Source organism: Zootoca vivipara, chromosome 16 (assembly GCF_965207765.1).
Source record: "Zootoca vivipara chromosome 16, rZooViv2.hap1.1, whole genome shotgun sequence".
Classification (NCBI taxonomy): domain Eukaryota; kingdom Metazoa; phylum Chordata; class Lepidosauria; order Squamata; family Lacertidae; genus Zootoca; species Zootoca vivipara.
The window spans coordinates 11,519,606-11,537,203 of record NC_142599.1 but is presented as its reverse complement, the minus strand read 5'-3'; the positions used below and the strand labels follow the sequence as shown (position 1 = coordinate 11,537,203).

The window sequence follows — 17,598 nt, the reverse complement described above, 5'->3', positions numbered from 1 at the left end:
ATAATAAAAAAACCTGGCTGGATCATCCATACAAATTTTGGCTTTATTTTTCCCTATACAAGGTGCCTCAATCAATCAAGTGGGCAAGGACATTGAATCTGATATTTCCATTGCCATATGGCAGGCTCATTGTTTAAAATTTCTGAATAGTTGTTGGGGAGTAAAGGTAATAAAGGAAAAAGAAATTGCATTAGCCGGTTCGGGGGAATATATCCCTATTGGGTTTGAAAAAAAAGCCTGGTAAAATTATTCTGACTCTTTATCACCTGAGTTTAAAATACAGAATAGTTCCCAGGAAAGATCAAGAACCTATGATTACAGTTTGTAATAGTTTTAAGATGAGTTTGCAATGTGAGGCAGTCAGGGATGAAAGATTGGTGTGCAGTAGTAGAGTATCTGAGTGGATGCTGGAAAATTCATTGGGAATATCCATGCCACATCTGAGAGGCTTGAAGTTGTTGCCTCGCTACCTCGCCTCCCGGCTACCCGCATGTCTGCTTTACCAGATAGGGCTGGGAATGTCCCCAGTCTGAAACCCTCTACCAGTCAGTGTAGACAATACTGAACTAGATGGGTCTGATTTGATCAAAGGTAGCTTCCTGCCAATCATAAGGTCGGCGGTTTGAATCCCCGCCATGGGGTGAGCTCCCGTTGCTCTGTCCCTGCTCCTGCCAACCTAGCAGTTCAAAAGCACGTCAAAGTGCAAGTAGATAAATAGGGACCGCTCCGGCAGGAAGGTAAACAGCCTTTCCGTGCGCTGCTCTGGTTCGCCAGAAGAGGCTTAGTCATGCTGGCCACATGACCCGGAAGCTGTCTGCGGACAAACACCGGCTCCTCAGCCTGTAGAGTGAGATGAGCGCTGCAACCCCAGAGTCGTCTGCGACTGGACTTAACGGTCAGGGGTCCCTTTACCTTTACTTTTACCTAGTTTCCTGTATTCCTAGCTGAGAGAGCTACGTTTGACAGCTGGGCAGGACAATCCACCTGTCAATTGATGGCATCAGATGATTGACAGGTTATACACCAGTCACAGGTTATACGAGCCACTGCTTCTTTAGCTGTACAAATAATACAGATATACCAAGATAGGCTGTTCCCAGGATGTTGAATGTATGGAACACATTTTATTGCATTGTAACCTGAACAAACAGGTTTGACAGCATCTAATAAATCCAATAATCTAATAAATCTAATAAATCCTTGGGACCCAGGTGGCGCTGTGGGTTAAACCACTGAGCCTAGGGCTTGCTGATCAGAAGGTTGGCGGTTCAAATCCCTGTGAGGGGGTGAGCTCCCGTTGCTCGGTCCCAGCTCCTGCCAACCTACCAGTTCAAAAGCACATCATAAATAGATAAATAGGAACCGCTACAGCGGGAAGGTAAACGGCGTTTCCATGTGCTGCTCTGGTTTGCCAGAAGCGGCTTTGTCATGCTGGCCACATGACCTGGAAGCTATACGCCGGCTCCCTCGGCCAATAATGCGAGATGAGCGCACAACCCCAGAGTCGGTCACGACTGGACCTAATGGTCAGGGGTCCCTTTACCTTTACCTTTAATAAATCCAATACTAATGGGACAACCTGCAATTGCTGACTTATTTCATGTCAAGGATAAGTTTGATACAATTACACTGGTTGTAGCAAAATTCCTCAGAGGCAGTAAAAACCTGAAATTAGTATAGATAGGTACCGGTAGCTGTGTTGGTCTGACATAGTCGAAACAAAATTAAAAAATTCCTTCCAGCAGCACCTTAGAGACCAACTAAGTTTGTCATTGGTATGAGTTTTCGTGTGCATTCACACTTCTTCAGATACACTAAAACAGAAGTCACCAGACCATTATATATAGTGAGAGGGTGGGGAGGGGTATTACTCAGAAGGGTGGTGGGAAAGGGTGATTGACTGCCTGATAGCTGTTGACGACTTAACAACTGCAATTGGTCTTACAGGAAAAAGCAATGGGTGAGATAGCTATAAATAGCTTTATCATGTATAATGAGATAAGAATCCAATGTCTTTATTCAGACCAGGTCTCTCCATGGTTTTAAGCTTGGTAATAAGTTCATGGGTGTAGGCAGGGGGGCAGGAGGGGGCAATTGCCCCCCCCTAGAAGCAGGGTCGCTGGCCAGCCTGCCCGCTGCCCGCCCGGTGCCGTCTCCCTTCTCCCTGGCTGGCTGTGGAGCGGGCGGAGGGAAAGCCAGGCAACCGCTTTGCGCGGCTCTGGGACTTTCCCTCCACCTGCCCCGGCGATTGCAGAGGGGGAGGAGGGGATCGGAGCAGCCCGATTTCGGGCTGATCCTGGCTCCCCCTTGCCCCTGCCGATCGCGGAGGGGGAGAAGGGAGTCGGAGCAGCCCGATTTCGGGCTGCTCCTGGCTCCCCCTCCGCCATCGCCGGGGCGGGAGGAGGGAAAGCTGGCAAGGGGAAAGGGAGCTTTCCTTGCCCCGCTGTGACCCCTCCCCCGCCCCTTGGCCCCCCCTTGCCCCCCTGATTTTAATCCTGGCTATGCCCCTGAATAAGTTGCAGTTCAGCAACTTTTCTTTTCAAAATAGTTCTGAAACTATTTTGTAATAAGACAGTTACTTTGAGATCTTGTATAGAATGTCCTGGGAGATTGAAGTGTTCTCCTACTGGTTTCTCTGTCTTGTGATTCCTGATGTCAGATTTATGTCCATTTAACCTTTGGCGTAGGGTTTGGCCTGTTTGTCCAATATAGAGAGCTGAAGGGCATTGCTGGCATTTGATGGCATAAGAATGTTAGAAAATGAGCAATTAAATAGCCCTGAGATGGTATGTTGGATGTTGTTGGGGCCAGTAATGGTGTTGTCTGGGTGTATGTGGCACCCCCAAACCCGGCCCTTCAGATGTTTTGGGACTACAACTCCCATCATCCCTAGCTAACAGGACCAATGGTCAAGGATGATGGGAACTGTAGTTCCAAATCAGCTGGAGAGGCGAGTTTGGGAAAGCCTGGACTAGATGATCCCTGGGGAATTCCTTCCGACTGTAGAATTCCAGGAGTCCAGAAAGCTTCCTCACAGCCACCATCTTTTCCCGCCTGCCTCATGGAAGCCTCCTTTAGCTCCTCCCTCACACCTCACTCGAACGAGTCGTTTTGGAGTTGTTGTTTTTAAAACCTAACCGCCTTTCGCCTCCTTGCTCCCGCCCCTCCTCCCTTGTCTCGCCTGTTGTTTCTTACGCCGACGACCGCCGCGCGCAAGAAGCCGGCATTCAGCCAATGGGCAGAAAAGGCGGGAGCCAGAACGCGTCCAGCCCTCGACGGCGATTGGCTGGGAGAGGACTCAGAAAAAAAGGGGGGGAACCTCTAGGGGAGGGGAGGACGTTTAAAGATGGCGGCCGTGGCAACGAGAAGGCGGTTTCCCTGAGAGGGGGCGGGAGGGAAGGGAAATAAAAGAAGCTCCCGCGACGGAGGAGGAGAAGGAAAAAAAAAGATAACGACGCCGGCGCGGCCCCTTCCTCCTGCGCCGACTGGTTTCTCCCCCCTCACTTTGGCTTTGGAGGTGGGGCGAGGAGAAAGCACAAACGCGAGCCCTCGAGCGAGGATCGGCAGGGACTACTCCGGGCATGGCCCAGGTGGGTGCCGGGCCTGTGGGCTCCGGCAGGGCGCGGCGAGGAGAGAACGGGGCCTTGGCGCGGCCTGGCTGCCTCAGCTCCGCCGTCCTTGGACTGTAGTGGCGCGTGTGCGAAAGAGCCCACTCCCGGGCCTAGGCCCTGCGCAACTACGCGGGGGCGGGGGCGGCGTGTGTATAGGGATGGGGTGGTGGAGATGCGGAATGATAACGGAATAATCCCTGCGGAGCCCCCGGGCCTTATTTTTACTCTGCTTGGGCCTCGCGGTTTCGGGAGGAAGCGGAGGCTCCGTGGTTGGTGCGGAACCTTGTTGATGCGGCTGAGGCGAATTTCTTCCTTTTTTTCTCTCACCCGCCTTAAAAAAAAAAAAAACCTTGAATGGAATTATTTGGAAGGGGATGCGAAATGGGTTTTTGGGGGGGTGGCGGGGAGGGAAAACTTAGTAAGACCAGCGCGTGCTACCCCCGATCCCTCAGGATTTGATTTTTTTAAAAAAATAAGTAAGTCCGCTCTTAGATAGCAGGGCGGGATACAAAAGTGAGGCCGAAGATGGCCATACTATTACAGTACTTAAAACCGTTGTGAAATTATGGGACGGATACTCCAAGCCTTCTAAGAACAGTTGTTTATGGTACGGTAGTAGTTTTGGGGCTGTAGTGTAGTGGCGTGATCACTTGTTGTGCAGGTAAGAGGTTTAATTTCTTCGGGCTTTTTAAGAAGCACAAAAAAATGCCCTGGTCTTGTGGCCTTTGAAAGACTTGCAGGTGCTTTCCTTGATTAGAGGCAGTTTGGTCTTCAAAGAAAGTGATCAAGGAGGCTTTAATATGCATTTGATGAGTCGAGATTGATTGAGGAAAGCTTTTGCCACCATAGAGAACAAAAAGTGCTATAATCTGTTTGCTTATTTAATTAATACATATATTCTACATTCTATGAATTCTCAAGACAACAATATTAAGAGGAAAGATTAGGAGATATACCCAAGACTGTCTCATTTTTTTAAAAAAAAAAAATTGCTTGACAAACACTGCTACCCCTCTAGAATCAGGTTTCATTGTGTTTTTGAATCTTATCCAGGCATCCCCAAACTTCGGCCCTCCAGATGTTTTGGACTACAATTACCATCTTCCCTGACCACTGGTCCTCTTAGCTAGGGATCATGGGAGTTGTAGGCCAAAACATCTGGAGGGCCGCAGTTTGGGGATGCCTGATCTTATCTCTTGTAGCTGGACTGGGAAAGATTCTTGTAAGATCCTGAAGAATGGTTGCTCTGACTGTGAAGCAGTTTCATGTTTCCAAAGAATGCAGTCCATAGTTTCCCCTAGTTCAGCATCCTGCTTCCAGTTTGATCATCCTCTTTCCCACTCCCCACACATTTGTTATTCTGTCATTTGTTATCTACTGGATTTTGAAGAAGGGCCAGCCTTGCTCTAAAGCAGGCTTCCTCAAACTTGGCCTTCCAGATGTTTTGGACTAGAATCCCCATCATCCCTGTCCACTGGTCCCGTTAGCTAGGGATCATGGGAGTTGTAGGCCCAAACATCTGGAGGGCTGCAGTTTGGGGATGCCTGCTCTAAAGGGTGGTGGTGAGGAGCTTGTTCCTAGCCTTTTTTTTGCTACAATTTGAAATGATTGTATTATTCTGTAATACTAGACAGCCGACAGCCCCTACACACAAAAGAGTGTGTGGTGGTTGTGATCTAGTCCCCACCTGATGTTTGTACCCTGCATGGTCTATAGTCTACAAGAATTTTAATCTTAAATGCTGTTGCATTTGGAAAGGAAGAAATTGCTTATCTCAGGCTTGTTTAATTCCAGTAGGGTTACCTGTTTTCATCCCCCCCCCAAATAAATAAAAGGAAGGGGGGAACTTTAATCAACTTGATTTTGGTTTGTTGGACTTTTGAAAGTATGGTAGCAGGACCAGTTTGTTTTTTAAGCAGGCCATCCTACCCTGTTTCTCATATTTTAAGGCATCCCCATAAAATAAGCCATAGCAGGATTTTTAAGCATTCAAGGAATATAAGCCATACCCCGAAAATAAGACATAGTGATAGGAGCAGCAGCAATGCCGGCCGCGGCAGGAGGAGGAGGAAAAAAATAAGACATCCCTTGAAAATAAGCCATAGTGTGTTTTTTTGAGGAAAAAATAAATATAAGACGTGTCTTATAATATGAGAAACACGGTAGAACTTTGCTTGTATTCACAAGTGTTGCCACTTGAACCATTGTTAAAACTTGGCCTAGCATTTAAATGGCAGTGTTTATTTAGGTGAGGTGTGTGTGGCTCAGCATCACATAAGTGATTCTGCAGTTTCTGTGTTCCACTGGACAGAGATTTATTTCTTTGTTGTTTACAGCACCTAGTTCACTGATGCCACATAACTGTATGTTGTTGTTGTTTAGTCGTTTAGTCGTGTCCGACTCTTCGTGACCCCATGGACCATAGCACGCCAGGCACTCCTGTCTTCCACTGCCTCCCGCAGTTTGGTCAAACTCATGTTGGTAGCACATAACTGTATAGTAATTGAAAATAATAAACACGGTATACAGTGGTGCCTCGCTTAATGAATGCCCTGCTTAACAAAATTTCCGCTTAACGAAAGGATTTTTCTAGCAGAGGTTGCCTCACTAGACGAATGCGTTTTACGAAAAATCGTCTAGCGAATCGCGGTTTCCCATAGGAACGCATTGAAATTCATTTAATGCGTTCCTATGGGCAAAAAAATGAAAAAATTTCAATGCGTTCCTATGGCATTCGCTAGACGAATTTTTCGTTATAAGAAAAGACCTGTGGAACGAATTAAATTCGTCTCGCGAGGCACCACTGTATAGTGCTTTCTGGGTGTTCAAAGCACCTCTAATTTCTACAACAGCTTTACATGGTAGGCCGGTATTATGTTCATATTTCAGGTGGGGGGTGGGGAGCATGGCTGCCTAAGGCAGGCACCCCCAAACTTCGGCCTTCCAGATGTTTTGGACTACAATTCCCACCTTCCCCAACCACTGGTCTTGTTAGCTAGGGATCATGGGAGTTGTAGGCCAAAACATCTGGAGGGCCGCAGTTTGGGGATGCCTGGCCTAAGGTTTCATGGCTCAACTTGGCTGAGAACCACTCTGGGCTGGGAAAACCTGTCAGCTCTGAATCCCAAAGGAGCTTGGAGTATGTATCAGCCAATTAGTTGCTTAGTTTCTCCAGTGCAAAACATACCGTACATGCCAGAGTCACTTAGTGGAGCATGGTCTTCCAAATGGGAGGCCAGTAGGCACAGAAAATAGATTTGACTTAGCTGCTTTGCTACATAATATAGATTAGAACTTTGATTTTAAAAAGCTAGATTTGTATAGTAAGGGATTGCCTGAGTGGATGCTGGAAAATTCATTGGGAATATCCATGCCACATCTGCGAGGCTTGAAGTTGTTTGGTCTCTTCTTTTGCTACTAAAGAAATTATGAGGTCTAGGGGCTTTCTCTTTTAGACATAGTTTTGGGGTGATGACAGCTTGCCCTGGGTCTTTGAACCAGTTGTATTTTGTGATTTCCTGGTATCACTTTCACACTATGAACTTTAGTGGATTTTCAGGACCTTAATTAAATATTGGAGATAAGTACAAAAACATACTAAGCTACAAAATCTGTAACTAGCCTGTCTATGCTGTTTGCTTTGTCAGAGTTTGAATAGTGGGTCTGTCTGCAGTTTCTGGTAATTTTCTCTGTCTTTGGTCAATAATAATTCTGTCATTAATTCCAGCATTCTAACATTAACACATTCCAATCAGTTAGACCAGAGGTTTTCAACGTTTTTGAGACCACGCTCCCTTGACCAACTACATTCTTTCTGTGGCACCCCTGTGGGGCTCAGGAGCCTAGTTATGTCACCTCTTGCCCCTCACCCTTTTTCAAAAACCCTCCTTTGTGGAGTATTCCCTCAGCCTCCTTCCCCCTCTCCTTGGGAGTCCTCTGGGCAGCTGCTGCTGCCTTCCCTGGTCTCCCCCGCCCCAAAGAGAGGTGCCTCCAAGTGAAACCAAGGGTAATCTAGCCCAATCCCCCACAGTGCAGGAATCTCAGCTAAAGCATCCATGACAGATTGCCACCCAACCTCTGCTTTAAACCACCTCTGAAGGAGAGTCCATGGCCTCCCAAAGGAGTCTGTTCCACTGTTGTGCAGCTCTTACTGTCAGAAAGTTCTTCCTGATGTTTAGATAAAAACTGTAGTACCCTGTTTCTCATATTTTAAGACATACCCATAAAATAAGCCATAGCAGGATTTTTAAGTATTCAAGGAATATAAGCCATACCCCGAAAATAAGACATAGTGATAGGTGCAGCAGCAATGCCGGCCGCGGCAGGAGGAGGAAGAAAAAAAATAAGACACCCCCTGAAAATAAGCCATAGTGTGTTTTTTTGAGGAAAAAATAAATATAAGACATGTCTTATAATATGAGAAACACGGTATTCATTGAAACAGTCATTGTGTTATAACCATCAACTACAGTACCCATTTATGGAAAGGGATAGGGTAGATGTTATTGTGACTTGCACATCAAGACAGCATTGCTCCTTTTAAATTTATGTAAGCTGGGTCTTCGTTCCATTTTATACAAACCAGTAGGTTCTCCTATTCTCACTTTTTAAAGAAGAAATGGAAGTATTCTTCCAGACTGCATTTATGGTCTCTTCCTCCTCTCAGATAAACTTAATGTGGAAACTTCCATAGTTTAGGTAGGTAGGTAGCCGTGTTGGTCTGCCATAGTCGAAACAAAATAAAAAAATTCCTTCCAGTAGCACCTTAGAGACCAACTATGTTTGTCATTGGTATGAACCTTCGTAAAGAAGTGTGCATGCACAAGAAAGCTCATACCAATGACAAACTTATGGTAGTTGGTCTCTAAGGTGCTACTGGAAGGAATTTTTTTACTTAATAAGGAAAGTTAAACTCTTGCATTCTCTCCCCCCCCCTCATTTTTTCCGTAAATCTATTAATTCATGGAAGGAGCAATGGGGAGAGGGAGTTGTGTTGAAATTGCATCTCCTGTGTAGTGTGTTGGGGGTGTGAATGTTTGAAAGTACTGTGTATGGTAGGGCTGGGTGATTCCAGTTTTTCACCATTGCAATATGTCACCTGCTAAACATTGTGTTATATCACAATGTCTGAAATAAAGATGGAGCTATGTAGAGGCATTGGCTAACTTCACAGTTTTCCCCATATTGTGATTTTTGCATTCACGATATATTGCCAGGTCATAAATTATGAAACTGATATCACAATATGGACATCAAACCAGTCTTGGACAATTTATTGATATATCGCCCAGCCCTAGTGCATGGAAGTATTTCATTTTCTTTGAAGTTTGAATTGAGCTGATCCAAACCGCTGGGTTTTGTGGGATGGGGGAGTAATTCCTTTATTCCCTGCTGGTAGGATTTTTTTTGGGTTTACATAGAGGGACTTGGAGATACAGTGGTACCTCTACTTACAAATTTAATGCGTTCCGAACGCACATTTGTAAGTCGAAAAAAATTGTAAGTCGAATCCCATAGGAATGCATTGTAAGAAAAAATTCGTAAGTAGAAAAAATCCTATCTAAACCACATCCAAGATGGCGGGCGGAGCTCCATTCGTAAGTAGAGTTATTCATAAGTAGAGTTGTTGCGTAAGTAGAGGTACCACTGTATCAATTAGCAACAGGTAAGAAATCCCCATCTTATCTCACCATGATCACTGCAGTGAAAATAAGTACTGTACCGTACTTTTCCGTGTATAAGACTAGGTTTTTTTACTCAAAAATAATGTTAAAAAACTGGGCTCGTGTTATACACGGGTAGCGCATTGTGGGACCGGGTGATTGGTTTATACACTGGTCTTATATGGGCGTCTTATACACGGGGCGTGTTATACACACAAATATATGGTATATGTTTCTTTAAAATGCAATGTACTTGAAAACCTTTTATTTTAATTTAGGCTTTTAAAATGAGCAGTAAAAGGATGGTTTGCTGTAGAAAATATTTTGGGAGAGGCTCTTCAGGATTAATATCTCCTGTCTTGTGGGGAGGGCACATAGAGATAATTGTGTTTTCTGGACTTCACCCCATGAGTTCAAGAGACAGTGTAGTAAGAATTTTATTCACAGGTTTAATTACTACCAGCTGGGCAAATTGCTCTCTCACACACAAACTATTTTATATATTTATATATAATATTAAATAGAGATATATTAGATAGGGATATAGAGATATATATGAAGCCCAGATTAAAAGTGTGTATGTGCAGCTAAAATAACATATCATTTATAGGTAACCTACATTTAGGATTTTATTAAGGAAGCAGTCTCTAAAGTATGCTAACCTCAGATATGTTATTCATGGTGGTCTTAAACTTCTCTAAAGATATCCAGTGAGTGCTTGTCTCAGCTGATTTGAACCCTGCATCATCTTCCTTTTAGCCTGCACTCGTCATTATCTAGTCTTGCAGCACAGATGTATGCATTTGTTGCATCAAAATGCGTCAGAGAAATAACATGCAGATTCCTACACAGAAGTATTCATGTATGAGAGCCATCTTGTGTAAAGTCACTCATAAAGACTGCTCATATTGGTGTAACTGTGTGTACATCACTGGAATCATTCCAGTGTCCTTGTATTTATCCGTTATTTTGTCTCTGGTCTTTAGATTTTGTTTATTTAGAGAAAGACAATAAACCTAATAATAATACTCTAATATTTATGAGGTATTGCTATCTTACTAGAATTAGCATTTAGGAAGTCAAGTGTTTCATATGAAAGGAGCTTGCTTTTTTAAAAAAACTTGGAATTCAAAACAAAACAGTATTTTCTGTGTGCCAATATTGGCTTTCAATAGCATGTGAGCCAGTAACTGTGTTGTCTGTTCAGCAGTTTGTTGACTTAGAGTAGGTACTTTTGCATAGCCCCATTTTAATGCTTCAACTGCTTGTTCCAGTTCACCTGCTTATTCAGTCACCATAAGCATTATTTTTTAAGATTAAACTGCTGTTTGTGTTGTTGTTTAACAGCATGTAGGTAAAACATGTCATTCTGAATTTTGTGTAGCAAAATTGTCCTTTAGAATTAGAGAGCAATAGAAAGAAAGCTTCTCTGATTATTCTTTTTTTCTCTTTGTAGGTTGAAAGAAGAAAAGGACACCTGCATGCGGCCAATGAAGATGCTCTTTACTTCGACATCAGCTATTTAAGCTGAATGCATTGTGATTTCCAGTAATTGAGACAGTGGTTCTGAAAGCTGTCTACATTAATGAAAAGAACAATGTAGTCAGCTTAATTGAATCATCAGTGTTGCATATTGAATAGAGCATGACAAATCCGATCTTGATGGACTTCTGCATGTTAGGAGTATAGATAAATATACCTTTTATTTAAAGCCTTGTTTTTTGTAAGTTTTAATTATGGAGAATTATGAAAATGCACCTCCCCTTCCAAAAGAGCCAGCAACAGAAGCGAATGTGGAGAACCATTCTTGTCCCCCACCACTGCCGCCTAATGAACAGCCTCCACCACCTCCCCTGCAAACGTCCAGTGACGCAGAGGTAATGGACGTTGGCTCTGGTGGTGATGGACAGTCAGATACCCCTGCTGGGGACGCACATACTGTCGGCAGAATACAACTTCTCACAAAGGGATCGTCATGCTACAAAAGTCGTCTTATTCTAGATCCTAAAAGTGACCAAAGCCCAAGAACTGCTCGTCATGCGCCGTCAGTTAGAAAGTTCACCCCTGATCTTAAGTTGCTTAAAGATGTAAAGATTAGTGTTAGCTTTACAGAGAGCTGCAAAAGTAAAGACAGAAAAGTTCTGTACACTGGAGCTGAGCACAGTTATGAGGCAGATACAGATTTAGGTATTAATAATGTTAATGGGGATATGCATGCTTGTCCTCTGGGTGGGGGTAGTAATGGTCAAGCTACACGGGTAGCCGGTGAAAATGATGACAAAAAGGAGGATGAAAATGATGTAGATCAGGAAAAGCGAGTTGAGTATGCAGTTCTGGATGATTTAGAAGATTTTACAGAAAATTTGATGGAAATAGATGAAGAAGGAGGGTTTACGTCTAAAGCAATCGTTCAGAGAGACAAAGTGGATGAAGAAACCTTAAGCTATTCTTACGAGGTAAGTAAAATCTGTTTCTAATTTCAAACATTTCTCCAGGTTTTATATGTTAACTAAAAGGTCTCTGTACCAAGTAATATTCAGATTATAACAAATGCTTCAATTTTGGGAGAGGTGTTAAGAGCTGCTTAACTGTATGAAATATACATTTAGACAGTACTGAGAATGGATATATTTTGATTTGTTTTCCGTTTTTTGTTTCAGTACGAAGGCTGTGAACTTTGTTATTCTAGAGAATGCTAAGAAAGTGCTACATTATTAATAATTTACTTAAAACATGATACTTTAATTCTTAGTTGGCTTATGATGGGGATGGGATTTTGTGGATCCCTGTACAAATCATTCTTGCTTTGACTTCAGTATAGTCTGAGGAGGAGAATAGGTATAGGGGCATGGTACGGTATATCACAATGTGTTTTTCAGGATGAATTTGATAATGATGTGGATGCTTTGCTGGAAGAAGGCCTTTCTGTTCCTAAGAAAAGGAGAATTGATGAGAAATATGCAGGGGAGAGTGACCATCAATGTGATGGAGAAACAACTGTGCAGCCAATGATGACCAAAATAAAAACAGTTCTTAAAAGTAAGCTATTTACATTATATATGTTTATTATGTACTCTTTTTTGCAATAGTATTTTTGAAGTAATGGTCTGAACATACCCACAATATATTAGTTACAGATAGGTAACCGTGTTGGTCTGCCGTAGTCAAAACAAAATTTAAAAATTCATTTCAGTAACACCTTAGAGACCAACTAAGTTTGTTAATGATATGAGCTTTCGTGTGCACGCACACTTCAGATACACTGAAAACTGAAACAAGTCACCAGACCCTTATATAGATTGAGACGGTGGGGAGGGGTATTACTCAGAAGGGTGGTGGGAATGGGTGATTGGCTGATAGGTGTGGTAAACCTGTTGACAACTGATAACAACTGCAGTTGGTCTTACAGGAAAAAGCAAGGCGTGAGATGGCTAAAAATAGCTTTATCATGTATAATGCGATAAGAATCCAATGTTTCTATTCAGACCAGGTCGTTCCATGGTTTTAAGTTTGGTAATAAGTTGCAATTCAGCAACTTGTCTTTCCAGTCTATTTCTGAAATTCTTCTGTAATATGACAACTACTTTGAGATCTTGTATAGAATGTCCTGGGAGATTGAAGTGTTCTCCTACTGGTTTCTCTGTCTTGTTATTCCTGATGTCAGATTTATGTCCATTTAGCCTTTGGAGTAGGGTTTGGCCTGTTTGTCCAATGTAGAGAGCTGAAGGGCACTGTTGGCATTTGATGGCATACACAATGCTAGAAGATGAGCAATTACATAGCCCTGAGATTGTATGTTTGCCATTGTCATGACAGTTCTCATTCTCAAGCTCTGGGAGGAAGGCCTTTCATTGCCTACAGACAGCCAACCAATCTTAAATACTCCTCACCCACAATAATACAACCACCAGACTTAATATGGACACTGGTACCAGAGCCTGAAATAAACCCAGATGCCAACTTTGCTGCCACATACACCCATACAACACCATTACTGGCCCCAACAACATCAAACATACCATCTCGGGACTATTTAATTACTCTCCTCTTGGTTGATCATTTACACTGATATATTTCTTTGATATATAACTTCAGACTTCTTGTGTATCCTTCCAACCACATTTGTTGTGATAAGACATCTTGTGCATTGAGCAGTTTCTCCTTTTTTCTGAAGGTCGTGGCCGTCCACCTACAGAGCCCTTGCCTGATGGATGGATCATGACATTCCATAACTCAGGCATTCCTGTATATCTGCACCGAGAATCCAGAGTTGTCAGCTGGTCCAGACCTTACTTCTTAGGAACAGGAAGCATAAGGGTATGGTACAGACTTCAATAAATTGGGTCATTTAGAGCAATTAGATTTTGTCTAAATCAATCAATTTCTTTATTGCATTAGCATTTAGCCATAGCCCAACAGGATGGAAACCACACAAAACAATACCAGATACATACAGTAAAGATTTTGAATATATAATAATAATAATAATAATAATAATAATAATAATAGTAATAGTAATAATAATAATAATAGTAATAATAATAATAAAATAATTTATTTGTATCCTGCCCTCCCTGACCAAAGCCGGGCTCAGAGCGGCTAACATATAAATCAGACAATATGCATAATACAATATACAGTATGCAGATAAAATAACATTCAACATTCATTAAAATAATATAGAATATTAAATATCAGCATTTCAAGATTAAACAGAAATCCACTCTTAACAGTTACAATAAGTAATTTCTAAACTCCAATCAATAAAACAACAACAAGCCACAGTGCACAACATAATACAATGCAAAATGAGAAGCAGATACTGGGGCAAGGCAGGTGGAAAGAGGCCTTGCCTGATGGGTGTCTCTCCTCTCACAACATATTTGTAGCCTTTTGTTGTAATTATTCATAGAAGTATTGTTGACAAAATGTCACTGAATATAGTTGCCTAAAGATTTACTTCAGTTTTACTTGCTGGTTCAGTTTATGTTTCTGAAAATGGGCTGTGTTTCTAAGAATTAGCTTCCATAATAGCTTAGGAAACCAAGTTAAATATATAAATAAAATAAATAATAAATAAAATAAAATAAGCAATAAAGTATCTGAATTTCTCACCCTGAATAATATCATGTAGATTGCATGGGGAAATACTGCCTCTTTTAATGCCATTTGTATAAATATATTTTAGAATTTTACTAGGCTGTATCCAAGTCATAATTGGAAACATACAGCAAATTCACAATGTTATAAAATTTTGTATTTTCAAAATCATATTGTGCTGTTGCTCCATTTTCTTCATTTATTAAACTGGGCATTTTACAGGAGCACTGCAGTTCCAGTGGATTGCACTTAAGTTCACATGGTACTCTGGTAACAATTGAATAACTGCATTAACAAATAAAATAATTAATTCAGGATGTCTTTGCATAGCTCCAAAGTTCAATTCCCTTTTGTTTGCATGCATACAACTTCCATTCAGATGTTGAAGGAAATAAATGGTTGACATGCTGTGGCTGGCTATATAAAGCATAAAATAGCTTTTCGACAACATAGTGCATTTTCTTGAAAATGCTCACATAGCAAATCTCTACAAAGTTCTCAGAATCTTTAGACTTTGCTGGTGTATGATAGGGGAGGCATATAGCAAACTTTGGACACTACTGGAAGAGGTTAGATCTGGGTTTTTAGTTTTGTTCTCATAATTTTAACTTTAAAATTATATATTTGCAGAAACATGATCCCCCGATGAGTAGCATTCCATGTTTGCATTATAAGAAAATGAAGGAAAATGAGGAAAGGGAACAAAGTAATGACATCACCCCAAATGGGGAAGTATCGCCTATAAAACTCATGGATAAGTCTTTAGAATTTGACTGCCAAACAGAGGAGCCGGACTCCACTGCTGCTGATTCTGGGACTTTAGATGAGAAAGACCCACCTGGGGGAGATGCAGCACAAGGAGCCTTAGGTCAAGTTAAGGCCAAGGTTGAGGTGTGCAAAGATGAATCAGTAGGTAAGTGTCAAAAATGTTGATTGCTTGAAAACTAAGAATCTAACTCAAGCATGTAGGCCTCTTTGTGGTGGATGCTATGGCACTTGGATTACAGGTGTAGAACCTGTGAACAGAGAGGGCTACAAGCCTAGGAGATGTCTAGACTACAAGTGAAACTCGGAAAATTAGAATATTGTCGAAAAGTGCATTTATTTCAGTAATGCAACTTATTATTTTTTATTTTTATTTTTACAAATGCTTTCTTTTGGAAATTCCACAGTAATAAAACAGTAGTTACAATAATACAAACATAAACATTGCTATTACATTTCATTAATTACATTCCATTTATAATTGACCCGCCTAACGACAAATACCGGTAGTTACAATTACAACAAATAAAGGTTTGACATACCTTGCTTTGCATGTCATGCATCTATCTCATATATTGGTTTCACCTTTTAAGTTGCATTACTGAAATAAATGCACTTTTCGACGATATTCTAATTTTCTGAGTTTCACCTGTATACCCATTGCAATACAGTAAGTGCTAATTCAGTATTCCATTTCTCCTTCAATTCGTAATGAAATCCTGCTGCTGCTTGTGTGCTTTAAATACAATTCCATTATATTTAGTTGTAGTTATAAGCAACTAATGTCGCTGTGGGTTAAACCACAAAGCCCTAGGGCTTGCCGATCAGAAGGTTGGCGGTTCGAATCCCCGCGATGGAGTGAGCTCTCGTTGCTCTGTCCCAGCTCTTGCCAACCTAGCAGTTTGAAAGCACGCAGTGCAAGTAGATAAATAGGTACCGCTCTGGCGGGAAGGTAAACGCCGTTTCCGTGTGCTGCTCTGGTTCGCCAGAAGTGGCTGAGTCATGCTGGCCACATGACCCGGAAGCTGTACGCCGGCTCCCTCGGCCAGTAAAGCGAGATGAGTGCTGCAACCCAGAGTCGTTCACGACTGGACCTAACGGTCAGGAGTCCCTTTACCTATAAGCATTTAGTTGGTTTGTTGTATGCTGCAGCCCATTTTCAATTCTCTGATGGAAGCACATGATAAAATTAATTCAACGTGCAATAAAACACTTGCAAACTGGGGACTTTTGAGTGGGCACCTATGCCTGCAGCAACAGAATGCTGCTTTTGAGCCTAACCATTTTGTCACTGTCTTTGTAATGTAAAGGTGGTAGGTTTTTATTGAGCATGCGGATTCAATATTTTTCCTAGATCTTGAAGATTTTAGACACTACCTTGAAAAGCGTTTTGATTTTGAACAAGTAACTGTAAAGAAATTCAGAACTTGGGCAGAGAGACGACAGTTCAATCGTGAGATGAAGAGGAAACAAGCAGAGTCCGAGCGACCCATTTTGCCAGCCAATCAAAAACTTATTACTTTGTCTGTGCAAGATGCACCCACAAAAAAAGGTAAGCCTTTTTATGTATGTTAACATTTGTACAGTATTGTGATACTATGGTTGGTAGCTCTTTAGGTGGCTCTTTGCATATACTTTAGAGCTTGAAAGGAACAACTCTTAACTTTTTTCATTAGACAAGTGCTTAGTTTTTGTCCAAGTTGGATTAGTACTGGAACTAACAAAATACATGTGTAAAAATGATCCTAGCTTCCCTGCAGAACATGTTGCTTGCAATCACCTGGTTCCTCTTTAAATATGAAATTTTGGTTTTACATACCCCAAAATGGACAGGACACTAGGTTCTAATAGAGCTTAATTGGTGATTTCCCTGCCTTTCATAAAACTGACTTTCTTGCCCAATTTTTTTTAATGCTTATAGCAGTCATGTCTTCCTTTCAAGCTATGGCAGTATTAAAACTGCTTGTCTTCATTACAGATAGTTGCTTTTGGATATGGTAATGTTTCCTTTTAGAAGGTCTTGGGACATAATACATTCCTTGTTTGATTGTGCAGCGACCAATTTGCTGTAAGACCATGTGAAGAGAGGTTCAGAGAGCTAGTGAAGCCATGCTATCTGACTTAGTTTATGGAAGCTTTCCCAAGTACTTCTGTAGCTTGAACTTAATTCTGTACTTGGCAAGTGTAGAATGGTCTACCTGAAATACTTTGCTTTGTGGAGCAGGAAGTGATGGAAACTGAATGGGAAGGACCAGAGCTCTATTGCAGAACATCTGCTTTGTATGCATAAGGTCTCGGGTTCAATCCTGAGCATCTCCAGGAAGGGGTGGTAGGCATGTCTGAAACCTTGCCAAGCTGCTATCAATCAGTGTATCAACCAAGTTGCTATCAATCAATGTATCAACCATGGGTTTCCAGCTGTTTTCAGAACACAGGTCCCATCATCCCTGACCACTGGT

The 17,598-nt window shown here is 41.9% G+C and overlaps 1 protein-coding gene across 1 annotated transcript in view; it reads left to right on the top strand.

Annotated features, from left to right (window-relative positions):
* Positions 1–3,323: 3,323 nt before the first annotated feature.
* DGCR8 (DGCR8 microprocessor complex subunit) overlaps positions 3,324–17,598 on the top strand; it is a 28,926-nt gene continuing 14,651 nt past the window's right edge. Inside the window, exons 1-6 of the mRNA XM_035099478.3 lie at positions 3,324–3,590; positions 10,731–11,730; positions 12,154–12,313; positions 13,449–13,591; positions 15,005–15,287; positions 16,494–16,691. Coding sequence (XP_034955369.2) covers positions 11,011–11,730; positions 12,154–12,313; positions 13,449–13,591; positions 15,005–15,287; positions 16,494–16,691 — 1,504 coding nt within the window. The 5' untranslated portion in view covers positions 3,324–3,590; positions 10,731–11,010. The remainder of the gene's footprint in view (positions 3,591–10,730; positions 11,731–12,153; positions 12,314–13,448; positions 13,592–15,004; positions 15,288–16,493; positions 16,692–17,598) is intronic.